This window comes from Panthera pardus, unplaced genomic scaffold, assembly GCF_024362965.1.
Source record: "Panthera pardus isolate Hobbes unplaced genomic scaffold, ASM2436296v1 HiC_scaffold_22, whole genome shotgun sequence".
Classification (NCBI taxonomy): Eukaryota; Metazoa; Chordata; class Mammalia; order Carnivora; family Felidae; genus Panthera; species Panthera pardus.
The window spans coordinates 82,317,719-82,334,080 of NW_026526788.1; the positions used below are offsets into that span (position 1 = coordinate 82,317,719).

A 16,362-nucleotide genomic window follows, 5' to 3' on the forward strand; every position below is an offset into this window, starting at 1 on the left:
GTGTCACGTCCAGGGAGACCATTTTTCCTGCCCTGCCTGATCCACAGGGTTTGTTGAGATGATCAAATAAAATTAGAATAATGATAGCAGAGCCTACCTGGAGGTTATCCCTGCCTCCCGGAGTGCTTTGCAAACAACTCACTGGGGAGGGGGAGGGGAGCCTCATCACTTTGACATTAGTGCAAAGTATTAATTTCCCTAAAATTATCATCGTGGACCCTGTGTTCTTATAAAATGGAGGAGCACAATATTCTGCGTGACTTTTTTATTTTTGCAAATGTGGACGAACCTTGCCATCTAGCTCATCCTAACTGGACCACACGGGTTAATTAAGGGCTCGTATCACGACCGCTGAAACATTCCAATTCCGTAGAATAGCTCAGCCCTCCATAGTGTTTCACGTGGGTCCATTACAACAGACGTGATGCACATTTGTTAAGTGATTTTATTGTATTTTTTTTAATTTAATTTAATTTTTTTTAATGTTTATTTATTTTTGAGACAGAGAGAGACAGAGCAGAACGGGGGAGGGTCAGAGAGAGAGGGAGACAAAGAATCAGAAGCAGGCTCCAGGCTCTGAGCTGTCAGCACAGAGCCCGGCATGGAACTCAAACCTACAAACCGCGAGACCATGACCTGAGCCGAAGTCGGACGCTCAACCGACTGAGCCACCCAGGCGCCCCAATGTTAAGTGATTTTAGAACAGCGAATTACGTCTATGTCCAAGAGTGGTCTGCAAACTCTGTTCTTCCTTAAGAAGATTTCTAAAGAACACACACACAGTTTCATTACCTTCTACCTCAGACACAGTGGGAGAGCCATGCTCTTTATCTCCAGAATTGTGCAAGCTAGTTCCCTGTACTAGATTCCTGTTTTGAATGGTTCCTCATAGGTCATCTGTGATTTAAGGATTGAGATACTTTGTCCCCTAACGAAACCAGGCTCTGCTCAAACGTTGAGAGGAATAAATGCAGTCTTTATATCCTATAATGTCCTTTGCACCAAGACATGGTGGGGGTGCCTGCCTAGTTAGCAATCCATTTGCATGGATTTGTTACCCTTATCTGTTTTCTCTTCCATGACTTGCCTGCATTATCACACTCTGGTATAAAATTAAACCTTCAAAGAACATAAATGTTTTTAGCTTCAAAGAATTTAGAACATTTTCACTGTTGAGAATCATATTTTTAATGCGCTCAAAGTTGCACAAGTTAATTGATTGGAGTAACCTTGACTTTGGGGTGGGTGGTTATAGAGAACTGACTTTTCAGAGAATGAGCACAGTTTTGTGACTAAGTACCTGTTTTACGTGGAATGTAACACCTGCTTTTGCAATGTCTGTCTTGACTTCTCAACAGTAAGCTCCGTGGGGGGCAGGTATCCCGGTTGGCACAGGACTGATCACATCACAGGTATTCAATTCATGTTTCTTGAATGAAAAAATATTATTTCTAAGACAGATTGTGAAAAAATAGTAGACAAGGAGGTCAAGAATCCCTAATAGCTTCATAAAGGATATATCTTTCCGTCCAAAGACACGACATTTTGTAAACTACACCGAGAGACTTCTGCTCTGTTTGGCTTTGGTTACGTCAAGACATGACAGAGTTATTATTTCAGAATCCTGTCCGTGTTCACTCTGACTGACTAGTGGTATATTCAAGCTCAAAAGATCCTCAAAGGGATGTTCTGGAAGAATATTGTACGGGCAAAGTAGGTCTAATCCATTTGGGAGCTCTCCAAAAATTTCCTAGTTGCCTGTTGTGTTCTCATGAGACTGTGAATCGATTCTATCCACCTGTTCTAGAGGGCAAACCAGCATCTGTGTTCCGCGTCTGCCCTGGCCTCGACTCGGGGAATGCCGGCAAGCCGCGGCGCTCTAAGCCATTTATTGGCCTCTGGCTGGGCCGGATTCTGCTGGGGCTGACACACTCCCATCCAGGCAACCAGACTGTGTCAACGGCAAAGGGTCGGTTACCAGAACTTGTTGCGATGTGACATTTTCGTTTTGACTAATTCACCGCAATCCTTCTAAACCAAAAATACATTTAGCTTCCCTAGTGTGAAGGCTGCAGGGCTATAATTTTTGTCTTTCTTAATCTTCTCACTTCCTAGTCTTTTCCATATAAAAACTGCACCCTGCCGCCTCAAAAATGGGTTTGCAGGTCATATATCAATACTCCTACCCGCCACTGGTTTTGAATTATGTCAGCAACTAGGGGTCCCGGGGACCAGGGAATTTACCCCAAAGTCTCACCCACCTTTTGCCTCCAACACCTGGTCCTGGAAAGATGAGTTCTGAATCCCTCTGTACCTGAAAGTCTTTGTTCAGACAGTGGAATAAAAAATACCTGGTCCCTCCTGAGGAGGAGATCCTAGGTGCTAAAGTGCTTTGAACTACTTAAAGTAAAGGTGTGTACCACAAACCTTTATTATCTTAGGGAGTGAGACCGGGCTGGAAGGATCCATGGTCTTGGAATCATTCTACTGCTTTGAACGCTGCATGGCCTGCAGACATTTCCCTTTCCTCTTCCCCACCCTAGAGGGAAGAAACCTGGTCAAGGGTACATCATTTAAGGAGCGTCACGAGATACAAAACTATCACAAAGTGACAGCCAACCAGGGCTGCCCTTAACCATGCGGATTGTCCAGACAAGCTAGCCAGTAACCTCTCGGGGGCTGACGTACAACAGACTAGACATAATGACGAGACAACGTAACGTAGAGCTCAGAATAAAATTCCATCTCTGGGAGCGTATTCCATTGGCTTTCTCTGCTCCTGTTTCCGCTGGTGCCTGGCCTTCTGGTAGAAAACGATGATGACCACGGTGACAGCACTTAGAAGAATGACGAGGAGCGTGAGCCAAAACGAGTAACCGTAGCTGTGGGTCGTTCCTCTGTAGGTGGTTGTTGGATACAGCGGGTACAGCATCTGGGCCAGCTCTTCCGAGAGATGATTGGATTGTGTGTTGGCCACGAACAGTATCATGGTCAGGAAAACGAACAACGCTGGAAAGAAGATTCAGGTTCATGAACAACGTGAAGTGTTGTGATGCATTTTTCTCATGCTGCTTCCTTCCTTTCTTTTCTTTTTTTTAAATTTAAATCCATGTTAGTTACCATACAGCATAATAATGGTTTCAGGAGCAGAATTGAGTGATTCATCACTTAGATCTAACATGTCACTTTCTTTCTCAATGGAACATGTGCTCTGTGGGCATTTATGGGATGGCTAGGTGACGGTCTTCTAGGTGTTAGGGTGTAAAAGAAATGTAAGAGACGAGCTAGATCCTAGGCGCGGGACGCTAAAGACAGTGCAGGCAGCGTCCGGCCAAGGGCAAACACGCAGCTCAAGCCCTTCCCGAAGGGTCTGCTCCGCTGAGGGCACGTCACGTGGCCCCTCCCAGTGCACACAGAGCTGTGCTGAATGAACTGGGGAATGAGGAGACAGGAGAGTCAGCAGGAAGCTTTCTAGAGAGGTCTGGATAGACGACAAGGATACAAAGAGGCTGGGAGGACACAGCATTGCAAGCAGAAGACACGGCCTACACAAACCCACCCGGGGGACAGTGAGCTCAGAGCAGCTGGGACTGTGAGAGAGGACCCCACTGATGGGGAGCCGCTCCGAGGGTCCTGAGCACTGAATATCAGAGGAGGAGATCACCGCAGGGAGCCCCAGACACTGGCTCGGAGGCTAGACTTTCATTCTGCACACAATGGAGTGTGGCGATTCACTGGGAAGGGTCTTCTCACTAAACTCATTTTATTTTATTTTTATTCTGTTTAAAGTTTATTTATCTATTTTGAAAGAGACAGAGGGAGTGCAAGTCCGGGAAGGGCAGAGAGGGGAGGAGACAGAGAATCCAAAGCGGGTTCTGCTCTGTCAGCTTGGAGCCCGACGTGGGGCTCGAATTCACAAAACCGTGAGATAATGACCTGAGCCGAAAGCAAGAGTCAGGCCCTTAGCCGATCTGAGCCACCCAGGCACCCCATAAACTCATTTTAGAATGTTTTGGTTGTCTTATCGTCCCTTTTTTATTCTTCATAACGTCCTCCCCTGGAGAATGTGCCTTGGTATTGACTCTGGACAGCCACCTTGGCCCCCATGGAGAACAGAGTCCTGGAGTCAGAGAGAAGTGGATTCCCGAGCTCTGGCCTCCTGGCCCCGGGTGATTTGTGCACTTCCCTGGACCTCTTTCCTAGCCTTCCAGAGGGGGTCAGCTAGAGGCAAAGAGAAGATTCAGATTCATGGTTGGTTGAACTAGGGCTGGGCTGGGAGTGGGGACGGGGTGATGGCCAAAGGGCACGGGGTTCCCTCTGAACTGATGCAACGTTCCAAGGCCGACGGAGGTGGCGTTTGCACATCTCTGGGAACATGTACCCAACACTCGACAGACTTGGGGGGGAGCGGTCAACGTGTCCTGGCTGCAGCCCACACCCGGGGACTTTCCCCAAGCCTCCAAAGGCTCTAGCTTGCGGGCTTTTGTGTGAGAAGAGTGCTCTGACTCTCCCCGATGGCAGACCTTCATCCTCAGTGTGACGGTTTTACTGCTCAATAATTTGTACATCTGAGAGCCCTCTCCTCTGATGCTCTGTGCGTCTCACACTCCAATTAGCCTTCATTGCGCTCTTGTGAAAGTTCTTATGAAAGCTTAGTCACAAAGGGGCGGGGTGAACACAGGGTTAACACATTTTTTCATTCGATGGAACGTGCTGGCTTTGGTTTGAACTGGGAGGGGCTGTTGCAGACAGGTGCTGACGTGAGCCCCTGTATGAAGGAGATGCCTCTCCTTGTCTCCTCTCCAGCCTTCGGGGACAGGGGATTCACAGAGGGATAAAGGGAGCCCCAAGGTAGAAGGGGGATCTCCCGAAGGCTCAGGACACTGTCGCCAGTCCTGGCCCGTCACCCTCAGGCCGTGGGACCTGTCACATCACTTTCTGCTCTCTGGGTTTCTTGGCTGAGGATCAAGTGTGTGGGGGAAGACAATCTGGAGAGTTCTCTCAGGCTCCAACATTCTCCTATGGTTATACCCGCTATGGTCAGGGCTGGGCCATGCTGGGCCGGCGTGGTGCTAAGGGCAGGCTGGGGTCAGGGGACATAGGAGCCTGGGAGGTGACTGCAGGTGGAGACTCACGGAAAAGGAGTTTTCACTACCTTCCACACAGCCCAAGCCTATGTGAAGACGATCGGGAGTCCCCAGAGGCAAACCCGGGGCAAAAGCCTGGCTTCTCAGAGCTCTGGGATCAAGAAGTCACGGGAGGCGTTCAGAGGAGGCCAGACACAAAGCCCAACGCCACAAAGCTCTCCCTGTGACCTCTGCCAGAATGCAGACCTCCTCCTGACACACGGATATCATCTCAGACTGTTTTCCTGCCTCCCCTGCAGACTCTTCTGTGTGTTCGAACTTGCCCCAAGCCGGGAAAGGAACGCCACGTGACTCTCTCCCCGTCAGACAAAGCTTTGTTGTTACAAGTAGGTGGGGATGGAGGGGTTGAGGGGAAGGCCGCCGGCCTGGTGTTTTCCTTGTTTTCTTCCACAAACATGCATCGGCCTCCTCCATGTAAAGAGCCAGTGCATACTCAACTGTGGAGACAGAGCCTAAAGCTCCAGCTTTGCAGAAACAGGGTCTACGAGGCAATGGGCTTTGAGGCCTGCAGGCTGTAGAGTGGCGACATCGTCCCGTCTTGTCCCTACGACCCCGTATCCAATCTTCCTCTGACACTAGCTCCTTATTTCCCTCTTGAAGACGCCCCCAGCCCCTGCTCCAAGGGGTCAGGCACCCCAGCCGTTGGCTGAGTCAGCCAGTGAGTTCAACTCCATGGAGGCTGTTCCAGGGCCGGGGAAGGACAATTCCAGGGAGAGTCAGATTTGGGGGAAAAGAAGTCCTTTCAGAAGAAAGGGGTTGTTGGCCAACATCCTGACTTTAAGGGGACCTGTGTGCTGCTTAACATCAGAGAGAACACTGGGAAAATCAAGAGAGAAGCAACCTGCAAGGCATCTGTTCTGAGGGCGTGGGTTGAGACCCAGAATCCAGCTGCACCTGAAGCCACCACCTTTTTTAGTTTCTTAATTACCTGAGCAAAAATTAAAAGAATCCTTTTTTTTTTTTTTTTTTTTTACCCTGGCAAAGAGTGCCAATGAACCCTGCCCTTGGTTTGACTGAGGTGAGTTGTAGTGGTAGAAAGAGCTTGGGGAAAGGAAGCCTGGCCTTTGGGTGAGGATATCTGAGTTTGTAAGCGAGTCCCTTAGCATGACTCTTGGGGAAAGCTGATGCAGGAACACTCATTCTACAGCGCTGTGGGGCCTGGCCCACGGCGGATGCCCTTTAACTCGGGGGGTTGGCTTGTTTTTACCACCAGGTAATACAACCACAGGGAGAAAGGAAAGGGCAAGTCATGCATGAATGTGGCTAAAGCAGCCCAACCCCAATCCTCAGAGCCGAGGGGTGGGTATGCAGTGTGGCCGTACAGGCGTTCCTGGTTCCCGCCTCTGGCCTGGCTTGCCGATTATGAATGGCACTCTTAAGAGCATCCCATTTGTGAGCGTCGAGCTGCATGGATTTCCCCTGTTTCATGCCGTCTGGGGCTGGCTCCTCAACTATTAGTGTGAAGAAGGCGGAAGTGTCCTTACCACTTGGAGCTGCCTGGGCTCCAGCCAGGGCGTCCTTTCCCCACCCCCCCCCCCGCCCCCCAAGAGCCCTGTTCTTCTCCAGCACACCACTGCTGAGAGCCACAGCTCAGAGACCCGGGGACCTCTTCCCGCCACCTGAATCCGGCCTGTGCAAGGATGGCCTCTCACAGAAGGACAGAAGGAAGCAGCCCCGAGTCCTCCTTGGGGCTTCCTGATACCAGACCACCTTTCCTGTGCTGGAAAGTTCCAGGCCCGGGGTTAAAATGCACTACCTAGAACTTAGATGAAACCACGTCCAGAGTCCTCCCAAGGGGAGGACAGACTTCTTCAGATCCTTTCTCGAGATCAGGTTTTCATGGTGGAGAGAGAGAGAAAGCAGAAGCCTGGCCACCTGGCGAGGGCAACGAGGCCCCCCACGGAGCAGGCCTTTGGGCATTTACGGCAGCTGCAGAGCCTGGCGAAAACCCAGCGAGAGCCACACACGCTGTGACTCAACCTGGGATGCACTTCCCATCTGCGCTGCACCCCCACCCCAGCCTGGACCAATAAACAAGTAAAATAAGCCAGTCACACTGCACAGAATCAACCGGGGCTCACACATCACCCGCAAGAAGGGTGTTGGCCCCAGATCCTGTAAACGACCTTCTTTGCGGTTCTCTGTGGCACAGCCATACAGAGGCGTCATGTTTGGGTTCTAGCCCACATTGACTGTTGTTACTTGGAGGTGAGAAGGAGAGTAAATAAGTGTGTGCGTGTGTGTGTGACTGTGTGTACGTGTGTGCGTGTGTACATGTTTGTGTATGTGCATCTGTGTATGCATGCATGCACTTCTGTGTGTGTGCACATCTGTGTGTATGTGTTTAGATGTGTGCATATGTGTGGGTGTGCATGCATGCACATGGGCGTATGTGTGTGATCATACGTGCACATGTATGCATGTAGAAGTATGTGCTTGTGTGCATATATGTGTATACATTTGTGTGTGTGCACACCTGTAGTGCGTGTGTGCGCACCGATGTATGTATGTGTGTGTGTGCGCACCTGTGTATGTGTGTGTGCACACAACTGTGTATGTATGCATGTGTGTGCATATCCATGTAGGTATGTGCATGCGTGTGCACACTTGTGTATGTATGTGTGTTTGTCACCTGTGTGTGTATGAGCATGTGTGTGTGTGTGTGTGTGTGCACCTCTATACCTTACACGGAACCCCACTTGGAGTTAAACACGCTACAGGAGTTTTGTTGTCACAGATGAATGTTTTGTGGACTTAGAAGCATCATGTTTAACTCCTTACGTTCTACACTCGAGAGCAGAGACTGGCATCTGTTACGCATTTTAACACGTCACACCCTGCCCTCCTCTGGCCCCTTGCCTCTCACCGGTGCATTCAAAACCATTTTATTTCCCAGGATGCTTAACAACGCTGCAGATGGGCAGAAGGAGAGCCCAGGCCGCAGCGCGCAGCTTGGCACCTACTGGGTCTCCTCAGTTTCTACAGCCCGGCGGTGGCCACGTGGGCTCCTGTGTGTGCCAAAGCCAGAGACGCAGAGACGCCGAGGACGTGCCTCCCAGCTGAGCGCCGGGTGCTCCCGGGGACACTCACCAGCAAGGCCGCTCCAGGTGTACACGCCCACGGGCCCCAGGAACGTCTGGTAGGGGTTGCTGATGCTGTTGTACAAGGTGAACCCGGAACTCAGCAGCGACGTGCACAGGCTGAGCACCAGCAGCAGGACGGCCACCAGGTGCAGCGTTCTTCGGGAAGAATTGTTCAACTTCTCTAGAACTAAAGCAGCGTTGGGTCAGCAGGGAGCGCAAAATGCAAACCCCAGCCCCGCGGACGGGAGGGCCGCTCCCCGCCACCCGGGGGGCTCTTGGACTCCATCCGCTTGGGCACCGGGGTTAGGAGTCGCAGGGGGCATCTCGGTGTGCGGGAGCAGGAAGGGGCGGGGCCTCACGATGCTCAGGCCCCCCTTGAATGTGTGTAACCACAGGACCGTCCCGATTTCAATTTCCCAGAGGAAAGAGGGTGCCCTCCTCGATACAGCCGCTACAGGGCTGGACGGCCCTCCTCAGTGCGTTGTGGCCTCAGACACCTGCCATGGAAATTTCCACATCATCACGGACAGTGTTCCCCCCCGCTCGGAGCACTACGATGCTTCCACTTGGGGGGAACTTACAGGAGGCCACTCTGAAAACCTGTGACAGAGAGGATCTGGTAGAGGCTGAGATTTCGGAGGTCGGCCCGTTACAGAGAAGGCCAGGAGGAGAGGAGCTGATGGTGACCAGGTAGCTGGCCCTGGAGACCGGCAGATGACTGCTGTGTGGACAAGTGAGGTGTCTCCACACTTCCCGACTTCACTTCCCCGGAGCCGGAGAGGACCCAGGGCCCACGTGGCTCGAATGCATGTGGAGGGTGGACCTCGGGTGAACCATCAGAATTCTCTCCGAGCTGAATTCCTCTGGGTCCTGACAGCATTTTATAAAACGCGCGTATCTCTTACGTGCAGAGGGGCTCCAGACATAAATACGCACTCGTGTCTGAAACACAGATGCCCTGGGCCCCTAGCCATCAGTTCCTGCTTTTGCCATCCTGCTGTTTCTAACCGCAACCAGCCACCCTCCCCGTGTCCCTGCTTCCTCTGCTCGCTCCTCTGTTTACGACACCAAACGACCGGTGACCGGAGGCGTGTGTCCCCACGCTTACCTGTAACCCCAGCCAGGCACTTACAGAACGTCTCCAAAGGCTACCGGTGCGTTTTGGGGCCCTGGTGACTGCCACCACATTGACTAAAGGGTTTACCAAGATGTTCTGTGAAAGCCACGGCGACGTACAGAAAAAAATAATCGGGGAAAAAGATTTCCGAGCTCCTAGTAACACGCTAACAAAATCCTTGGGAGTTGCCAGATGTAAGAACCGTGACTAGGGGGCTGGTAAGAGAAAGTAAAAGCCTTCTTCTTTCCCTTCCTGTTTCTCAGGCCCCTGGGATAGAGCAGAGAGCCACTCACAGCCTCACCACAGAGCAGCTTTAAAGAACAGAAACCAGAAGGGCCAGGAAAGATCCCTTGTCCCAGGGCTCGGGGGCCCCTTATCTCTGTCTCTGGTCCCAATGCTTCAAAGAACAGGAGCCCCAGGGCCTTGTGTGCACCAGGGAGGAGCGTCCTAGCAGCAAGGGGCCCTCTCTTTGCAAGGTGTCTCCTTCTCATCACCGTGTCGCCTCCATTATTCGAAATCTCTTCATCGTGCTGTGCCCAGATTCGTATCTCCAGGACTCTGCCCAGAGTCCTGATGCTTCCTCTGGAGCAACACAGAATCCCCTTGCTCCGCTCTGCCTGGCAGCCTTTCAGGTATTTGAAGAGAGATCGAAACCCCAGTGTGATTGACAGCCCGCGTCTCCGGAATGTTCTTTGTCAGGCATGATACCAAAGCTCCTGCCAGCCTGACCCCAGCTCTGTACACACTTTACTCTGACTCCAAGCTTCAAAACACGCTGGCCAGAAGGCACAGCTCTCCCGGGGTCCGAACATCTACATTGTGAATTCAGATTTGTGGCTGTTCATCAGCCGTCCTCTAGGAGGGAAACCGACTTCCTGTCACCAGACAGTGGACAGCGAGAGGCTGCAGAAACTAAACTGGCGAAAACAAGAGCAGAGACGTGGATACTGCCCCGTGCAGCCCTGGGAGCCCTGTGGGGGAGCACAGAGGGCAGAAGAAGGGGGTTCCCAGCCCAGCGACATGGACACGATGACGTCACCGCCCTTGGCTGGAGAACATTTTGCTCCTCGGTGAGAGGCGGGCCTGAGAGCAAAGTTCACCTCCCACACGGCCAGTCCCCTTGTGCCCAGCGGTACCTGGACTTCTGCTAATGACCCACGGGCAGGGCCAAGTCCTTAGCACCGCTCTCTGTGTGACGCATCCCAGGTAAGAAATCTAATGACACAGGTTAAACTAAAAATGTGGTCCTTCCCGCCACCGCCGATTGCCTGGGTGGGGACGGCCAGGGTCCGATGGCCACCTGCCCTCCGGGCACCACACGCCCTCCAGGGCAGCCACTGGGGTCGGGCTGTTCTGAGGGCCCTGAGCTCAGGCTGAGATTTTCATTGCTCTCGGGTAGCACACACCTGCTTTGGAACTGGTGGATGACGACACCAGAGCAGGAGTAGGACAAAAACGGGAAGAAGGACACACGTCTTCAGCGGTACGGGGTCTGGAGAGTTTCCAGCCGTCACCACAAGGAAGCATTGCTCCTCCCTGGACACCAAGGAGGAAGCTCGAAGGTCTAATCAGAAATGTGCCGGGGACCAAACTCGGTGTTTAGCCAATAAGAAATAATTTGGATACTTAACTAGAAAATAAGACATTTCAGTGTGGGGAAAATGCCATCTCTGAAGTGCCCTGGAGAATATTTCTGCTTTATACACTTAGTAAATGCCGTAAATGGATGTACGTTTGCAAATGGTGAACATTCCTCTTGTTCAGAGTAAACTACAAAGTGACAGGTTAGGCTTTGTTTTAGACTCTTGGTAAGATCTAACAGACATGATTTTTCAAAAGGGAGTCAATTTGGAGCCTACTGACTCAGACTTTTCTTTGTACTGATGTAGCAATTTATCTTAATTTTAACTGCCGTATTTTAAAATTCTAGTTCAGCCTCTGAATATCCTGCCACGCAGGTATGACAGCTATATCTCCCAGCCCCCTCCTTGCTCAGAACTCAGACAATGGAAGCTGGAAATTTGGGGAAAGTTAGCAAGAACGAAATAGAATAAACCCCCATAGCATCTGACAGCTGCTCCCTGCCTACAAAATTAGCAAATACATTCCGTTCTTTTCTCTTCCTTTTCAGGGCCAAGCGTTGGAATCAGGAAAACCACCTCACAATTGGAACTAATTGCCCAGATTCTGGCAACCTCAGGAAAGAGGCCATGGCCCCCACAGCTGGGAGGCAGAAATGTGCTGGGGGCCGCGGGCAGTGTGCAGAAATGGGTCATCTGGACATCCGGGCTTTCTGTGCATGGAGATTTAACCCTTCGGGACCCACTAGCCATCTGGTCCTTCTAGCTCTGGTTTTCCAGAAGTCCTCAGAACTCAGGGGAGAGCCAGTGGCTTTGTGGGTGGGTAGGAACCGCCACCACCCGCTCCTCAAACACCTGGTCATCAGGGAGCCTGGCCTGGTGGACGCCTCAGCCCGTGGACCACAGCATACCCCTAACAAGCTGGGCCTTTGAGATCTTCCAAAAAGTCCCAGCTGGCATGTCGAGCCTCTGGGAAATGTATCTGGGTTCTCTCGGGGAGAGAAGGAGGGCATTTTCCACCCTTATGCTCCATCACCCAGCGTGGTCATGTCTCTGGGGACAAGTAACAAGTTGCTCGTCCTTGGAAAAGCATAGGTGTATATAGGCGAGTAGGAGTATTAAGGAAGAAATAAGCCTCTTTTGTTCATCTCCTTGCAATTCATTGATTTTTTCAGCAGATTTACTTTTTCTATTTATTGGTAGCTTGGGCCAATAGTGCAATTTTGGGTCCCCTGAGAACAAACTGGGTAGGTGGAGAAAAGAGACTGGTGGGCCAGTTGTTTGTTTGTTTGTTTGTTTGTTTGTTGTTGTTGTTTTGGGTGGGGGAAGATTGCAGACTGGGTGAAATTCTCTCTTGCTCTCATAGCAACCTGCACCACCTGATTTAACTGATGGGGGCCTTTCTCTAGATAGAAGCTATGGTGAGTTGACCAAGGCCAGCAGCCATGTGCGACGCCTCTCATATCCCCGCCCCTCCCTCATGAAGCAGCTGCTCAGGGACGTGTTTTGGACTGACATTCAATATCCAGAACTTTTGGAGTAGCAAAAGCCAGGTGCTTACTGGTAGACACAGGGCCTGTAACTCTTCATCTGGATATTGAACAAACCTGGAGACCACTAGAAGAAGCTAGGAGATGTCCTGGTCAGGCTGAGCTGCCCAAATAATCTAGCGACACATTGGAGAGTTTGCTTTCCAGGTTTGGCTGAATATTTCCCCCACCAGTTGACATATTGGTGGCTGGATTCTTCTGGCATGTGGATATCAGCCATTGTCCCTTTATGCTGTGCTGTCATTTCCAAATCTACAGCCCCCGTCGGCACGATATGTTCAATCCCATGCAGAAATATAGCAGAGCTTGGCAATAGTAACTATTCTTTGGAGATCTTCAGGCCAAGAAGCTGGCATGGTTGACATCTTATTAAATGGAGAGGTTAGCCCTTCGCTGCCAGAGAAGGAAGTGGCATCTATACAGATACTACTATACCGCCGATGATTGGTTGCTGATTTGAGATGAGCCCCAGGTGGTCATGAGAAACCAGCAGAGCAGCACCCCTTCCTCAGTCTCCAATTCTGCTCTCCAGGGAAAACATCCCTGGGTCCGCAGCGGCTGAACACCACAATATACATCCTAGTTACATGACGTTTCCCTATCTTGGAGAACTGTTGAGTACTCCAAGTTCAAGGGTTGTAAAAACCATCAGCAAGGGAGCCCCCATGGGCTCTGGGGAGCCCTTAGCAGACCTGAGCTGGAGCAGCTGAACTGTGTACCTTCACTGATCAGGACATGGTTTATCTTCTACGGCACCTAGAGGCTGGCAGTGACTTCACGACATTGGAACCCGGCTCTGCAGTAACAGAGTAAAAGCAGAGAGCCAGGCAAAGCAAAGGCAAATGTGGGCCCTGAGCCTTCAGGATTGTCCCAGCCTACGCCCACCCCTGCCCTCTCCACTCCATGGTGCCCACTTCCCTCACACGGGGCTGCAGAGCCAGGCCGGGACCTACCCTTGCGGCCTCTGAGGTTCCCTGACACAGGGAAGCAGGGCTGTCCCTGAAGCCACGTCTCTCAAATTGGAGCCGACTGATTCCAAACAGACACAGCATGAAAATCAAAAAATTCGCAGGCTGCTATCACATATTTTAAAAAATTTTAAATGTGTCTGGAGATTCAGGAACTATGACACATTCTGGTTTTGAAAATGCTATGCACATTCTGAATGTGTGACTGAATCTTGGAAAGTTTAGCTTCTGGGTGCCGCAAAGGGAATATTCCTCCTTTCCCTGAGAAGCGGAGGTCAGGGCTGGAGGGGGGGACGGGGAGGGAGGTGGCATTACTGCCAGGCTGGAGGAGACGTTGCTTTTGCTAATGTCTTAAAAGACAAATTCTATAACTTGGAAATACAACCACGTTGCTCAAACTCAGACTAAAGGTTTGAGTCTAAGGCTCCAACTCAAACCAAATATTACATTTGTACGAGATAGAAAACCGTGCACATTTACAAGTCAAGAGGTAATGACTGTATCGGGCTGATAATGCCTGTCTACCTGTATGCCACACTGTTTAATGCAAGGTCAAGGTGCTGAATAAGTTACAAAGACCGCTCTTAATTTTTGAAAACGTAGTGGTATATGTTCAATCTTCAAAAGTCCAATAGGTAGCTGAATTCAACTTAGCATTCTCAGTGAATTTTTGTGTTCCACCCATCAAGAGAGGAGAGCATTACGATATAAGAAATCAGAAAAAAAATGGGGCATTCCTACAAAATATGCAATTAATAGAATTAACAGAAATTTAGTACCAGGTCCGACAAAAATGAGATGTTTTGGAGGTAAAAATTCAAATTCGAGTAGATTAAAGAAATGAACTGGAGATCTAGGAAGGAGAACCTGATCACATTTTCCACTTTAGTTTTTCCTTGCCACTAACGAAGTTCTGGACAGGGACTGTCACCCCATCTAAAAATCCACCATCCATACACACACTTTTCCTACTACCCTCCTATGTTGGATACCATATTCCTGCTACATATATTTAAATAATTAGTTACTTGTCAGTAGACTTGGTAATATCACTTACACCTCGCCTCTGCCAGAATTGTGTGGACCACGGTGCTCATAGACACAACCAGAACCGAGGAAGCTAAAACAATAGTGTGGTGAAGTTTCAAAATTAAAGATATATTTTCATACCTGCAAGCCATCTCAACGCTTACAAGGAGATCATTTTTGAACAGTTCTTTGGCCCATAAGGAGGATGACTTGGGTCTTACCCAGCTAACACAGTCTCACTGCACCCCATTCAGATTAATTTATCGTTTACCTTCAAAGCCTTTTTGTGATTCCTCAAGTCCATGACTGAATTCTTGGTGACTCTTGCCTTGAAAAAGTCCATAGGTGATAACAAGACTACCGTTTGAAGACGAGTCACTGATGGCAATTTGACTGCTGACCCATTCTTGAGTCCCAAGCATGGAGCAGACTACGATGAATGACCCGAAGCTTGTAAAGAAGCTGGATAAAAACATCAGTGTTTTCTTCTTCGTAGGCATCTTCTCCAGAAAGTAGGGGTCCTAAGGTTAAAAAAATATCAAAGATCTTTTGATAATAATTTTGGACCCACTTGGAGTCCAGTATTTAGAAATGGAGTCGAATGCTTCTTATAAAATATGAAAGCTTGCTCTTCATAGGAAGGAATATACCAAGGACCATTGGACTATGAACATGGCCATAAAGATTTACAGCACCTGAACTTTGGTCTGGAGTAAGGGGTTGCTATGGTTACAGCCAACCAGTGGAAACAAGGGCTAGGCATGGTCTTCCTAAGGACTTCCTGGATCACACAATTAATTTGTAACTCTTTGCCATGTGCCCTCGAAGCAAGTTCAGCCTACCATGTCAGGACAGGACTAGAATCCCTAAAAAAATGTGGATCTGTCCTTCAAAAATGTTGCTGATTCTAGCAGCCAACAACATAGACTTGCTTTACTGGTTAAGGACTTGACCCTAACAACAGTTCAAAAAGAACCCTAAGAAGATTAAGTCTTTGCTAAAGGCTCTATGGAACGAAAAGAGAAAAGTTTACAAGCTCCTTAGTTTTTGACTTTGCTAGAGAGGTGCACGTTTGAAATTTCCTCTTCCAAACTAGACTATATTTGCACGTTAATTAAATTATAACTTGAGAAGGTACATCTTTATTTGTCTCGCGTGCTCTGATGGAAATGGTTCTGAACATTCTGGCATTAGGGCTTTCTGCCACCTATCCATCCTCCCTGTTAAGCAACTAATGGTTTACCAATGCTCCTTTCTGTCTCTCAGAGACACTCCCCCACGCTGCAAGCAGATCACTTCTCGAGATAATAAAAAGATGTCCACAACGTGTCTGTCTTCCTCTTTTTTATTGTGCTCTCTTATTACAAAGTAATATTGTGTAGGCACATTCGTGCCCAGTGCTATTCTGAATAGCACCAAACTTGTTTGTGGTGGAACGAGTCGGTTGTCTGTCTTTCTCCTGAGAGGAACTGGGCTGTGGGGGCTTCAGGACTCGGGACGTATTTGTTTTGCTCAACACTAGACCCCAGGGTCTGTCAAAGAGCAGACTCAGCCCATATTGGTTAAGTGAATTATTGGAGACACAAAAACAAATACTCCACTATCGTGGACACGTATGCTGTTTCAGTTTTTAATTCACGATGGCCAATATATATATATATATATATATATATTTATACCGTGCATGAACATCCTTCTACATAAATCTTGTCTATATCTCTGGGTATCTCCTGGCTTAGATTTCTGGAAGTGAATCAGAGCACGTGAACTTTTACCGAAGCTGTTGCTTTTTGCTGCCCAGCTGCTCATTAGAAAAATTTGCAGTGATCTGACCACCCCCTCTTCACACAGCGAATGGCACGCTTTACTTGAGCTTCACAGCATTGCA

General features: G+C 49.5%; 1 protein-coding gene across 1 annotated transcript; it reads right to left on the reverse strand.

Annotated features, from left to right (window-relative positions):
* Positions 1-427: 427 nt before the first annotated feature.
* CLRN3 (clarin 3) lies at positions 428-15,151 on the reverse strand. Its single transcript, XM_019424615.2, has 3 exons — positions 14,746-15,151; positions 8,238-8,417; positions 428-3,009 (listed from the first exon to the last, which is right to left on the reverse strand). Exons 1-3 carry the CDS (start codon positions 14,972-14,974, stop codon positions 2,729-2,731), a joined length of 690 nt encoding a protein of 229 aa, XP_019280160.2. The 5' UTR covers positions 14,975-15,151; the 3' UTR covers positions 428-2,728.
* Between the last annotated feature and the right edge of the window lie 1,211 nt (positions 15,152-16,362).